This window comes from Archocentrus centrarchus, chromosome 6 (assembly GCF_007364275.1).
Source record: "Archocentrus centrarchus isolate MPI-CPG fArcCen1 chromosome 6, fArcCen1, whole genome shotgun sequence".
NCBI classification, from domain to species: Eukaryota; Metazoa; Chordata; class Actinopteri; order Cichliformes; family Cichlidae; genus Archocentrus; species Archocentrus centrarchus.
Window position 1 is genome coordinate 10,245,324 of NC_044351.1, and position 14,709 is coordinate 10,260,032.

At 40.6% G+C, this 14,709-nt stretch overlaps 1 protein-coding gene across 2 annotated transcripts in view; it reads right to left on the reverse strand.

The window, feature by feature from the left end:
* The window catches only part of pik3c2a (phosphatidylinositol-4-phosphate 3-kinase, catalytic subunit type 2 alpha), a 43,492-nt gene that overhangs the window by 10,686 nt on the left and 18,097 nt on the right, over positions 1-14,709 (reverse strand). For both annotated transcript variants that reach the window (XM_030731202.1, XM_030731201.1), the window contains 13 exons: positions 13,558-13,718; positions 8,598-8,718; positions 8,256-8,367; positions 8,029-8,108; positions 6,868-6,931; positions 6,383-6,529; positions 6,253-6,286; positions 5,780-6,020; positions 2,682-2,804; positions 2,405-2,572; positions 1,936-2,053; positions 1,686-1,828; positions 87-278 (listed from right to left, as the gene is read on the reverse strand). In XM_030731202.1, the coding sequence (XP_030587062.1) occupies positions 87-278; positions 1,686-1,828; positions 1,936-2,053; positions 2,405-2,572; positions 2,682-2,804; positions 5,780-6,020; positions 6,253-6,286; positions 6,383-6,529; positions 6,868-6,931; positions 8,029-8,108; positions 8,256-8,367; positions 8,598-8,718; positions 13,558-13,718 (1,704 nt within the window). The remainder of the gene's footprint in view (positions 1-86; positions 279-1,685; positions 1,829-1,935; positions 2,054-2,404; positions 2,573-2,681; positions 2,805-5,779; positions 6,021-6,252; positions 6,287-6,382; positions 6,530-6,867; positions 6,932-8,028; positions 8,109-8,255; positions 8,368-8,597; positions 8,719-13,557; positions 13,719-14,709) is intronic.

Genomic DNA, 14,709 nt, shown 5'->3' on the forward strand with positions numbered 1-14,709 from the left:
ACAAATCTTTTACCCTGTGTTATAAAAGTAAAGCATTTCTGTATAGTAAAATATGTGAATGTCTGAGTATTGAGCCCATGCCATACTTTAAGTCAAGCAGCTCCAGCGCTGTTACAGGGGGCAGGGCAGGCCAGTGGTGCAGCAGGGAGTGAATATGAGCCATGCTGGCCCAGTCCCAGCTGGGCGCACTGGCCAGTACCTTAGGGAGGCTGCTGGGGTGGTCCCTCTGACAGTGGAGTCGATGGTCCCATAGCAGCTGGTGATCTGCTCGCTTCAGCCTGGAGACAAGAGAGCGAATATGTTTGAATGTTATTTCCATGAAATTAAGAAACTCGTGGTAAACGAGTTTCGTGAAATGTAAAAGTTTAGATTTTGAGTTATCCGTGTGTTAAAAAGATTTGCACATCATATCTCATAAGCTCAGATGTTTCATTTTTGTTTTCCACTTTTGAAGGATTACTTCCTCGTCCAATTGACGAGGCAGGATCAACAGTGATGTGTAAGACAAACAAAGACTCAGCACTTCAGTAGAATGAGCAATAAATTTTCCATACTTGCAATGTACATTTAAACTCGAAATTCAACCCCAATTGGAAAGACTCCCTCCTTTTATGGTCATCTATCTGTGACATGTTTGTTGCACGAAAGGTCCCCTGCTGGTCCCTGAACACCACTAACTCACAAAATGACTTGTACCCAACCTTCACCTTCCAGCAGTAATAAAAATTGAAGTGTCTACTTAAGGGATTGAAGGAGCGATGCACACACACAAAAAACATGGCACCGAGCATATCAGTACTGATGCCCTGTGCCCACAGAGGCTACAGAAATGAATGGACAGGACAGCAAACAGGCGGTGAGAGCCCAGTGAGAGAGGGCTCTGTGTTAAAGTGCCGGTTGAGTCTCATGGATGTTGGCAGCGTGGAGAGGAGATTTGGCTGGCAGCAGGCATAGGAGAGCATTTAACTGGGCCCAGAGCAGCTGGATGAACACAGACACACTGGAGCAGACAACACAGAGACCATGTACAGGGAACTGTGGCTGGCAAAGTCAGCGGCATCTTTTTAAAATCCCTTCTTAAATCTATTAAGTCCAACGGATTTTGGGTGGCCTGAAAGAAAGCCAAAAAGCTGTCTGCTGAAGGGGACAGATTTAACTAGAAATACTGTTTCTGTGCATATCTTTTTAAACTCTCATAACCCCAAGCACTGCAAATCTAGCACAACTACAACTGGCAGTCAAAGGGCTACAATTAGAATTTGGAGGCGTATAGATTAAATTTGATGAGGTGAATTCTATTACAAAGACTCCTTTACAAATCCTTATGTAGAAGCTTAAGAGTCATTTAGTGTTAGAAAGAAAAAATAAATATCAGGTTTTGTTGTATTTTTGACATATGTGGACAATTTAATTAAAATTTGAGAAGTTATTACACTATCCAACAGTTGCTTTAAGCCTCTCGTGTTTATACAAGGACATCTGTTATATACATCAGGCTGAGTAACTCTAAGACTACCTCTCTGGTGGGATTAACTGATATCAGTGCTTTTATTTGAACTCAAAATCTCATAGAAACTCTTCAGAAAACAGCACAAAAGGCTGATACATTAACTGCTATGTGTTTCTGAATTTTGTATCACAGTCTTCCCTTTATACTTTTCAAAACGTGGGGATTACTCTCCTACCCGAAATTGGAAGCTCGGCTGCAGATTTTCTCCAGTTTTCGTCGGAGGTCAGGGTCCAGCTCCTCCAGTGCGTGGGGCTCTGGGCTGGGGGCCTCCTTGGGTCCAACATATAAAACATCCACTGGTGAGTTGGGGAAGTTCACCTGAGGGTAAAAAAAAAAATAATTTTTTTAAATACCAGAGCAGGACTCAGTTTATTGGTCTGATTGAATTTTCAAATCAACAAATCTGCATTAATGTAGTCACCAACCTGTAGTACGATTCTTTCTGTTGGTACCCTCTTGCGGCTGCCTGTAGAGGTGGCAGCAGTGGCCGCTCCCTGGGCAGATGTCCACAGACACAGCAGCCTGGTGCCCCTGGCAAGTACTCTGCAAAAACAGTCAGCAATAAACAACAAAAGCAAACAATCTTGCAAACAGCATTGATTACACTGTGGCAAGGATGTAATTACTAGTTTGTTAATTTTGATTATATTTAGTTTTAGAGGCTCAAAAAAGAACTGGTTCCTTTACCTAACTGTAATTTCCCCATTGTGGGATCAATAAAGTATCATCATCATCATCATCATCATTACTTTCAGGGCTTGGTTTTAGTGATGAAAGTAATGTGCAATAATATTTAACATATAATAAATAATAATATATGGACATACTATATAAAATAGTTAAAATATATTAGTACACAAGTGCAGCCACTACCAGCTGCTCCTCTTTCCTCACCTTCTGAAGTCAAAGAGTGGCATAGAGACCTTGCCCAGCAGCTCTGGGGCTTTCCTTTGCTTGTTGGAGTCTGGGGAGCCACTGGCATTCTGATTCAGTACCCCAAACAGAGTCAGGCTCAGTATGGACTCCAGTGGGAGCACAGCTACTGCTATGGGGAAGTTGATCCTTAAACAGACAAGGGCAGTGTCAGCAGCATGGATGGGCAGCACAAACAGTATATTATTGTTTGAAAAACAGAAACAAAAAGCAAACAAATGGAAAAGGGAAGCCTTACAGTTCGTCCCATTTGATGTGGTAGAAGAAGCTCTTATACGTGCCCACTCTCTTGGACTGGACTGGTTTAAACAAGTTCTTGCCATTGTGGGTGAGGGAACACATCAGGAAGTACTTCTCATAACTGAGACAACACAACAACCAAAAAAACTTGTGGTTATTTGTCCACAACTAATTTCATGTTCTGCTGAATACAGAAAGCAATCAGCAAAATTCATTGCTGAGTTCTATCCAGTGGAACTCTACCAGCCTTTCGATGGCATGCTGCTACAATACAGGTATAACTAAGTACTGTTTAGATTTGTCCATAAGAGGACAGAGGCAGACCTGGTGTTGTATCCATCTCAAACAGGCTCTAGCAGGAGTCGTGCAGCCCAAACAAAATTCACAAAATATAGAATGTGTGTTTAAAAAAAAAAAAAAAACACCTGACGAGACCTAATTACTTTACTGTTACTCGTGTTGTATCCTCACTGTGTTTAAACCTTGATTTGTCTTGTATGCTGACACATATTCCAGTTCTACACATATGATGATGTTATAGTTTATATTCCTCTTTATTTTATTTCTGTGTTTGTTTCATTATAAATGGTTACATAAGAAAACAGGCACACTTGGAAGCTAATATGGAACAACAAATGATTTCAGTTTATGTGAAGCTATGTTGCAGCTTAATTTAATCTGTGCTCTTAATCCAGAATATACTTAAATTGCTTGCCTATTTTTTTGGAATGTCCTGTATCACAGATATACAGTTTTCAAAATTTCCACTGGGAACAAATGAGGACTGAATGTCTTCTTCAAAGGTAACATTTAACTGAGACAGGGGGAACTTCTTCCATTGGCTTGGGATTTGTAAGGTATCACTTACAAATGCCCTTGAGCATTGCTCAAGGGCACCTCAGTATTCTCCCTGTCACAAGTTCACCCCACTATCACTGGGTCAGGTTGAGCAGAGATTTGCTAAGATCACACTCTGCTGCACACTCCAGCAAACATTTTGGGCTTGTGATGACCGGGCAGCAAAATAAAAAAACAAAAACAGGTTGAACTGACTGCATTACTGCTGCCTTGCTTCTACTGAAGAGTCCCAGAAGCTCATGATTAAGCCAAGCTACACAACACCAGGGCCCTGAAACTCACACTGGTTGCACCTGTCAAAAATGTCTACTGTAAAAAAGCATCTACATGTAACAGTGTTGCATAAAAGGTGCTGTGAAAGATGTCAACAAGTGTGGTGGTCACTATGTTCGCACACCATTAGAGCAGAGAAAAGGGCTAATCAGCTCACACCTCTGTGACTGGGCCATTTGTCAGCTATACGTGTTTGCATCTGGATACAGCATTGTAATTCAAGTAACATTTCTGGTCTACTAATATAAACTAGCAGAAAAATAAACTGTCACATTAACACTTCCAGACTACTTTGACGCATGCAAAAGAAATGTGAGCAAATCATCATCCAGCATTTCATTTTTTTACATTCACATACAAAAATATGCTTTATCAGTTTGCGTTTATGCATGTGAATCAATGCAAACTGATAATGTGTTTTACTACAACCAGCTTGATCTGCTGCTCAGTGCCATCTGTGTTGGCAGCTCTACCACAAGTCTCGATGTGCTGGCGATGCTGTGGCTTCTACTCACGCTCCAGATGGAAGACATGCTAGCCACAACAATGCCAAACACTCAGATTCAGTAAGGCAGCACCGCTATAACAACATAAGACAACAGATATGCCTAGCTACCCGTCTGGACTGAGAAATATTGGAATCACTGTGTCCCTCTGCTGTAAATATTTTTGGAGGGATCCTTGGGATGACTGTCACTGCAGCAATGTTTGGTGCTGGTTTAAAACAGCTGCTGGAAGAGGCTGAGCCAGGGTTAAAAGACCTGTTATTAAGCAGCTCCTCTCTTTATAAAGACCTCAATGGCTGACCAGAAAATGACTATTGAAGGTGGCATTACAGCAATTCAAAATGACAGATTAAAACGATCTCATCTTACAGGCAGGGGTTACAGCTCCTGTAGGTTTTTATTTTTACATTGCTTAGTTTAAATCAAATGCTCATCTCCTGACCAGACTTGATCTCGGTTGGGGTTCCTGATGATAATGATTGTGCCTCAGCTTAAATCTACAGCCGAGGACAATAATTCAGAGATAAAAATAGCATTTGAACTATTTTCTACAATAAGAGTATACAAATGATTTGCATATGTTTGTAGACTTTTCTAATCTTAGTAAGGTCCGTGTAACCTGGAGGGGGCTTTCAGAAATGCCCTGATCACCGATGTGTGACAGAGCTGGCAACGGAAAATGCGGCTCAACTGCGTTCCAGACACACACGGGCGATAAAGCCAGGTTGAAACTGGACACTGGCATGGAAAAATAAGACATGGGCAGCAACACCAGTGCCATTTGTTTAGTAGAAGAAAACAAGGATTTCTGGTATGACAGCATTACAGAAACATAATCCTCAGCCCTAGCTGCTAAACAATAAATTGTTATTGTGTAAAACCACATTTGTTAAACCTTCTATTACAGGCTACTAGAGAATTTACCCCTCTTTGCTCTTAAAAGCATTGCATGAACCAGGAAAATGAAATAATTATAATTTTGAACTGCTTTCCACTGCCTTCTGTGTTTCTTTGATCTTGTCTTGCATAAGTACAACTGGGTAAAATGTGGGTGGCACTAATAATACTAAGCAAGTGGGTGATTAGGCAAGAACAAATGGATGAATAATGATTTTAATTATCCTACAGGAAACAATAAAGTCATTCAAAAATAAAAACCTGGGTAAGATTTGGCAGAAGATAAAATGTTTTGCTGCAACATACTTTCAACTTGAAGTTTCATGTATTTTTCAGCTATATAGACATATGACCAGTAAATATGACCATTTACTGGTCATATGTCTATATAGCTGGGCATTGGACCTACTGTACCAATAAGCAGTAATTAGTTTATCACAAACATCTAAAACATATAGCTTTCATAGGTGTCCCACAGAAAATATTGTCATATCCATCCCACCCATTATGTCTATATTCAGCCAAACAGCTGCAGATCTGCGTTCATCCACTGGCTGTTTACCTGCTGACCCAGTTGGCTGGGATGCCGTGCAAAGCGAACAGCGTGAATTGAAGGTGATCTGTGGTGCCAGAAGCTTCTCTGCTGCTCCTCCCTTCCACAGATTCTCCGTCTGTAACTTGGGGCAAAGGAGGGGAGCGGAAGGAGGCTGATGGAGGGGTGAAGGAGCGCAGGTAGAGCTTGGCCAGGTTGTAGACAGCTTGTGTTAGCAAGGCCATACTTTCCTCCACAGAACCGGAGAGACCTGTGGATTCATGTGAAGTCAATATGTTAGTATATAATTATATTAACATTGCATTAATAGGTCACTGTCCCAGTGTAATAAACATAAATGGAAGAGCAAACACCATATATGATTTTTAATTTTCTTTTCTCACGACTGAATAACATTTACCCAAAATTGTAATTATTCACTGTAAGGGGAGACAAACAACCTCGAACTGAGTTACTGGAGTTTGAGATTTCACAGAACTTACCATTTGATGACTGGCCAGATGATGTCGACCCCATCTAGAAATCAAAACATGTCAGTCTTAGAAAAACAAATGAAACTAAACAATATGAATGAGCAAGCATGCGTGTGCGCAGTATATATAAGGAGCCCACCTTGGGTGAGCGCGTCCTGGGTAAGTTGGCAGAGTGTCGTAGTCTTTTGACTGCCTCTGTGATGGCTTGGGTCTCCACCTCATCTAAAGCACAGCATATGTTCTTTACAGTCTGCACCACCCGGTCCACTGTCTTATACTGGGTACTCTAAATACAGAGATACGGAGCAAGTTATTACAGCAACAAACTTCTGCATGCTAGAACTGTGTTATTTAGAGAGCATTATGTGGTTCTGCAGAGGGTAACTCAAACATATCTTGAAGCAAGTGTCAGGGATAAGCCAGCTGGAGGGTTGTGGAATTGGCTCATTCCCCATTCAAGCTATATTCAATTAACCCTCAACAACAAGCACTGGCTTTGAAAATGCAGTACTTGTAGCTGGTCTGCACATACAACTGCAAATATAAAACAGTGTAAATTCTCTGTTTTTTAATTACAAACTACCATCCTAATCATTTAACATAATTTTCTTTAACTGCATGCACCTCATTTTGAAGGCAGATGTTGACTTGACTGTGATAGCCTTCCAAATGGTCAGCCAGGCTTTGCCTGCAAGAAGAGAAACAGATATGAGGTGTGATCAAACATTTCTTGGTGTCAGCAAAACAAAAACAACAACAAAAAAAAACCTCCTCAGATTTAAATTTGGCTGATCTCTCCTTCAAGATAATCTTCTTGTGCACTTTTGGATCGTTTTGAGTGCAGCTGCTATTTATAGATTGCTCCGTGGACGTACCCTTCTGTCCCCTTGCACTTGCCTCTCTGTGCTGTGTGCTGCATGTGTCCCCATTCGTTGTTTTTGAACAGTCATCTTTCAACTTCAGTTTCATTTTGGGGGTACGTGACGAAGTAGTGGGGAGGCCAGTCTGGTGACCAATGTGAGTGGTGAATGACGATTGTGATTATATGGCCAAAAAACAAATTTGTTGTCAATGCATGTGTCCACAAGCACCACAGAGTTCAGGAAGTTTCTGCTGAATGTTCTCCTTCAGAAACCCCGGAAATTACATTACTCTGCACAGACAGTTTCACCCTAGAAGAAATATTAACAGTTCACAGTGCTGTGAGTGCTGAAGGAAAAAAAAACTAATGAAAATACTCCTAACCTGATGTGCTGCCACCTTCTCTTTAACTGAAAGCTAAGTGAAAACTGCACCGCCAGAGCTGGACACAGTTTTCAATATCATCCTATCCTCCACATGAAACTCAGATCATTGTCAAACAGAGATTTGTATTTGCTCTCTGCACACATTTGAGGACCATAAAGACATGGGAGTGCGCACAGTAAAAAAAAAAAAAAAAGTAAGGAAGGGACTCCGAGGGAGCAATCTCAAAATAGCAGCAGCATTGGAAGCTGTCCAGCGCTGCCAGAGAAGCAGACTTTGAAAGAAAGCCAAACTAATATCAGATTACATTTCTATTCTGTTTTTTAATGGGCTGGCTTCAAGAACATTTTTTTTTTTTTCACAGCTCACATTTGACTCGGTCAGGAAAGAGCCAAAAGATTATTTCAATTAAAATAAAAGCAGGCCTGAAAATACATTACTAATCATGCAACTGAAAGAAAACAGTCATATTAGGATATTAGGCCTGGTTATGCTGAAGTTATTTCTGACATTTTCCAAACTAATGTAAAATGTTTAGACCTTGTGACATTCTCCTTAAAAGGTCTTTCCACCTGACCCAGGTGCCTCTCTAAGTCTATGGTAGAACTGTCATCTTCCACCTAAGAAGACAAAGAGAAAAATAGCAATGATATATCAACCAAAAGTATAATCGGTCAAAAACGTGATTTTAAAATCTGAAGACTGCATGTTGTTGGTTTCCAGGAGTGGGAAAGGAGCCCATATGGTAGCACGACAGACTGACTCACAGCGCGTGCCAAGTCCCGTCTCATAGTTGAGTGTGAGAGCAGTTGTAATGTGATCTCATTCTCCCACTTCCTGCAGTTCTGGACGTACTCATGGCTGCCTAGGCTGTGTTTACTGTGACACATGGTGTAAGCAAGGTTACAAAAAAAAAAAAAACATGTTAAGAATAATACTGAGCAGTTGTTAAAAAATGACAACACAGATTTATAACTCCTTCACTGCAGTGAATTTAATTTTAAAAGTCTGATAAATTCTGATATTTGTGCCTATTTTTGGCAAACAGGTCAATCAATCAGTGCCAGTGACAGAGTTACAAACCCTCGAAGAGTATTGGAGATACTCACTTCTGCAGCACCTCCTCCCGGCCACAGACTTTGAGCAAGTAGCTGGAGAAGTCCACCTTGTCCAAGTCATCATGGACCCAGCAAAGGGTCTGACTGATCAACAGCTCCACTGGAGAACTCACTTGAGGGAAAAAAGAAAAAAAATAAAAGGTATGAGAATTATTCAGACAATAATGAAGAACAAGGAAGAAGGTAATCATAGTGGCATAGTAAAGGTGGAATGGAGAGAAAAGACAAAAGGACCAACAGATGGAGAGGATTACAAGGAAGAGGAAAAGGTAATGTGGGAAGAAAGGAAAATAACACAATGGAAAGAGAGTGACTGAAAGTGCTTTTAAAATCAGAAAGATTTATTTCTACATGAAAACACTACCAACAGCAACATGGTACAGTGTACAAAGAAGAGATGTCTTCGTCATGGTGGATAAGCATTAAAAAAAAAAAAACTTGGAGCATTCCCAAAACCATTTACCACAGTGTGTTTAATATTGGACAAACAAAAAGTGTATTATTTGCATGATGAAAGTTTAAAAGGTCAAGAGCCAGCCACAATCTTGCGTCATTTTTTTGTGAGCCTTTCGCCCAGAACGAGCACAAAGATTTTCAGAGGTTGTTAAAAAGTTGCTTTTGCAGGTGTGGGAACTGAACTCCAGTCTTACAGTCATCAAAATTCCTTTCTAACCACAAAAAACATCCTCCCAGGTTAGAACAGCTCATGTTTCATATTTCAAATCAAACCTGTTCTTAAATCAAAGGCATTACAACAGAGTGCTGTGGAATTAAATTAAGTGAGGGGGGGATTTGGGGTCAGCTCTAGATGTTTATGTATCTTATATCTGATGTGTCAGGCCAAGAGAAGATTAGGTGGAGAATGTAACCTGACAGATTATTCTGCTGTGTACCTACTTCAACTGAGTTTCTTTCAATATACACAAACACAGGCTGACAGACACATCGGAGTTGGACCACCCCTGGCTAAAGCAATAACACAACTCCACCCTTAGGAGAAATGGCAAGTCTTTTCTACTGTTTAAACAAGCGCTGCAATGGCTGTGTGGGAATGGTGGTGACACATGTACTATCTGAGCTTTTTATAACAATGCAATTACACAGACCATGCCTCATTTTGGAAGCACTCTGAGCTGGTTATGGAATTCCCAGAGGGCACAGTCCAAGGCACCAGTTAAAAAAAAAAAAATACTGTTAACCATTTCACATGTGGCTGGGGAATGGTGTTGGTGGAATCACACATGGACAAATATATTACTGCTTGATTTAGTGTAAACACCCACATCTAAGGAATTGAGAATAAAGTGAGATCAACAAAGGTTACTTTTTGTTACAGTGCATGACAAATCAGTTTCATGTAGGATCCCTTTGAGAACAGCTTGTAAGAGCCCAGAAATCACTCTGCACTTGTTAAATCTACAAGACAAACATTGTAAAGATGTGCAGAGAGGAAATTGAGATTTGTTTCTGTCCGAGTCCAACTGTCAGACACAGATTCAAAGGAGGAGGAGGAAAAAAGAGGCACACAAAGGCAAATGGAAAACCATGATTAGATTAGGAAAAGTACAATGTTAAAGCATAAAAGAAAGTGGAAGAGTTTAAGATGGATAATTAAGGCATGCTGTAATAGCTTCAGTGATTCTATGATACTAAGGACTTATATCAGGGACTCAGACCGTTTCGAGCTCAGATATCTTATAATGTGAGCTGAAGCTGAACTCCCAGTTATAAATCTGCTGAATGTTATGCCACCATAAGTGCAAATGAATTGGTATGTTCTGTGCTTACAAATAACCTAGCAACCCCCTGATACACAGTAACAAGGTGGATCATTTAATTTTGTTATAACTTTATATCCCTTACAGAGTTTCAAAATCTTATTTTTATTACATAGTCCTATCCATTACATCAGAGCTATTTCTTTTGACAGGTGTATACAAACAATGTAGACGGTGGACTGGAGTGGTGCTACTGCGCACCAAGTGTGAAAATTTGCAGTAGCATTTTTCCCATAAGAGTGAAACAAATTTTGATTCCATCCATGTTCTGCTGCTTATCCGGGTCACAAGGGCAGCAGTCTAAGCAGAGATAACCAGACCCCCCGCCCCTTCTCCCCAGCCACCTCCTGCAGCTATTCCAGGAGGAACACCGAAGTGTTCCCAAGCCAGCTAAGAAACGTAATCTCACCAGAATGTCCTGGACCTGCCCCAGAGGTTCCTCTCAGCGAGGCGTGCCCAGAACACTTCACCTAGGAGGCACCCTAGACAGAAGCCCAAACCATCTCAGCCCAGACAGCTTTCAGAGGAAACTCATTTTCACTGTTTATGTCCACAATCTCATTCTTTCTGTCACTGTTATACACAGTTACATAGCTCATGGCCCTTTGTGAAGGTGGGAATGCTGATTGACCAGTAAATCTAAAGCATCACTTTCATGCTCAGCTCTCTCCTCACCAAAGCAGACTTGTACATCATCCTCATTACTGCAGACGCTGCACCAATCCACCTGTCAATCTCCCACTCCCCTTTTCCCTCCCTCGTAAACAAGACCCTGAGATACTTAAAACTCCACTTGGCAAAGCAACTAATTCCCAACTCCAAGTGGGCACTCCACCCTTTTCCGGTTGAGTACTATGGCTTCAGACTGGAGGTGCCAATTCCCATTTCAGCCACAGCCAAAGTTTGATTCCTCCATCTTAGTTTAGTTAAACCTTACTTATTAAAAGTTCTGTCAGTGTTCTTTTAGTCTGCATCAAAGAATAAACATGGTGACGTGTCCTCTGCAACATCCTCTCAGCAGCAGACAAAAACCTGAGACAATCTCTGAGAATTTCACTTTTGTCATTCATGTCTTACTCCCTTTAGCTTGTCACATTTTTCTCTGTCTTTATATTTTAACTCCCACACTCATCCTTCCTCCTTCTCTGTGTTGTCTTTTGTAATTCTTAAATGCATTGCTTCTCCCCCCTTCGCACTCCTTCCATCTTCCCCCCTCAGCCACAGTATGTAAGGAATCCCTGAGAAGGCAGAAGTAGTTCACAGCCAAGCACTGAACAATCAGTCATTATCAATCAGTTATTTCTACAAAATGAGCAAAGTCAAAGATTTCAGAACATCACAAACCTTGTTTGTAAAATTCTAAACTTTAATTCATTATAATAAAATAATTTGGAAGCAAATGCAATACTGACAATGCTACACAAATTAGTGTTCCACAGCAGACAAAGGAAGATAAGCTACTGAGTGATAAATAAGAGAAGATCAAATAGAAATTGTGGGTGAAAGAAAACAAAGATGAGACAAGAAAAAAAAGACAAAGAAAGAGGGATGAAGAGATGCTGCAAAGAAACAAGGATGGAGGAAAAAAGAGCAACACTGAGAAAGTAGTGCAAATGGGGTCAAAGAAAGATAATGTAAAGAAGAAACATCCTTCTCTTCTTCTATTCAATTTTATCCTTCTTTCCAAGATTTGAGTTGAACTAAGGTCTATTGTTCCTGAGAACAAATTTATGCGTCGGTTAGTGGAATCCAAACGTCACCAACTAAGTGGATCAACACACAGCTGACAACATAGGGTATGAGAGAAACAATGAAAAAGACATACTTGGAACCCTATCTAGGAAGTGACAGGGGGTTTTAAAGTGGTGAAATTGTCTGAAAGGAAGATGATGTAAACTGTGTTTTTTGTGTGTGTGTGTTTTTTTAAATATATACACAGACAATAAGACGCACAATGACAGCAGACAAACTAACCTAGACGTGCATCCACACACACCAACACTGATCCTCAAGGACCCAGACAGCGGTGAACTTGGTCACACAGTTGGAATAATATGTCTAACAAAAGAGCGCAGTGGAATGCCTGACAGCCTCCAGTGTGTATGGCTTCAGATCCCTAAAGACATGCCAGTCACAGTGGCTGTAGATTTGTATGTGAATAAGGAGGGGTTAGCCAATTACAGCTCCCCAAATCTACAGGCAACTAAACCAAAATCCTTACTGGGACCTTGAGGAGAAAAAAAAGAAAAACTAAACCCCACTTCCTTTTGCCTAACATGGCTACTGAATGGTGAGGGGACAAACCTTTTTATCTCTGTGGAAAAGGAACACAGTATACTTCCCACGACAGAAAAAATGAAAAGAAAAAGTGTGTGTGTTTGTGTGAAGACTTTGGCAGCTGTGAATGTCGTTTCCTCCTTCAGAGCTCTCTTATCTGCAATCCGAGCTACTCACTCTTAAAGGCAAAGGGGTACAAAGTTTCCTTCTTGGCTGATTTCATGGTGATGGTGTCCCATCTGCACAGGGGAATTTAGCAGGAAAAATGCTTCATTTTGCACCAGGAAGCACGGTGTTGAAAGTTGCTAAGAATGGATCATATAGCGAAAGCGGTTGCCTGAACTGTCTGAGTCAGAGGTCTGAATCACCACCAGATTTTCAGCTTTTTGACTGACAAAGACATTACCTATGACCCCTCTGCAGTCAGGTGGTTAAGCTAAAGACCAATATGCACCAATGTGTAAACTGGATTTATGACACAAGTGTTTTGTTGCACTGACAGTTGTTGGTGCTTTAAGAAAAACAAACAAAAAAACCCCCCAAAAATAGGTTAATATGCAACAATTTTTGGCCAATTTGAGATCAAATTGGGTTGCATTGGGCTCATAAGCTAAAGTAAGTCTGACACCCCTGTTCTTCTACATAGTAGCAGCTGCATTACGTATATATATATATATATATATATATATATATATATATATATATATATATATATATATATATATATATATATATATATATATATATTCACATATGTGTGTGTGTGTGTGTGTGTGTGTGTGTGTGTGTGTGTGTGAGAAGAGAAACGTGATAGGAAATATCCAGCACATATATACTGTTAATAACTGAATAAAAGACGGTTCATACAGACAATTTCTGATTGTTCAGGTGCTTACCATCACAGGTGAAGGTTACAGGCTGCTGAGAATCAGAGATTTCGATAGAAACCTTGACAGAACAGCTATTATCACCGCCACCGTCTCTCTGGGTGATGACAGGGCTAAGGACGAAGCCAGGGTTGGTTGCAACGTCACTATGAGGGAATTTGGAACGGAGGCTGGTGGGGGGAAAAAAAGATTATCAATGTTGAAAAATGAAAAATCAGAGCAGAAACAGCCAACACTGTTTTTTCTTTTTTTTTCCAGATTTTGGTCTACTTGGCCAGTGAAAATACAGCAGGGGAAGCCAAAGCCAGCCAAGCATATGAATCAGATGGCTTGGATGAGATTACTACTGCAGGATGGGCAGTGCAACAAGAAAAATGGATGGAGGGGAGAAAGGAGAGCAAATCTGAACAGCACTGTTATACATATGGAAAAGGTTCTATAAAATCATTTGAAACGACAACTCCCCTGTACCACAAAGTCAAAACCGCTTCCACGAAGCTTCTAATTAGTCATCTGTCTGCTTCTGATACTGACCAGCAATGTTATGAAAATGCATATTTTCTTCAAGTTCCTTTTAGATGCAATCTATGCAAAGCATTTGTTGACCCACAAGCATGCAGGGAAGTTGTTGGGAAAACGACAGTGGGCGTTGACTTTATTAACACAATGGAAAGTGAATTCTCCGAGCAGAGCGTCATCATCACTCCACCCAAAATAACTACCGGAGTGAGAAATTCTGTATAGCCTCAGGCAGTGAAGAGAACTGCAAAACATGCAATTATGCATATGCATGCATAAAAATGCACAAGTACACTTTTATACACACCAGTAGAAAATGCTATATTTGGTAAAAGCATCTTTTAAGCACACAAGACCAAAGTCTTTTCTGTAGTTGTTCCCTTCATTGCCTATAGTTAGCATAGCTGACATTGGAAGGGCAGCCCTTGATATGGCAAAATTAAACCAACACGAAAGCACCAAAAACTGCAGTTAATGTGTCACTTGAGGCTTAAACCTCACAGACTCCCACAAAAAGCTCATTTACACCCTGGTACAAAAAAGCTTGTGCTGTTGGTGCCCTTCAGGACATTGTTAATGAATTATATGATGTATGGCTTGCAGTGAGGTACAGGTGCTTCAGTTTTGGTGAGTGAAAATCTA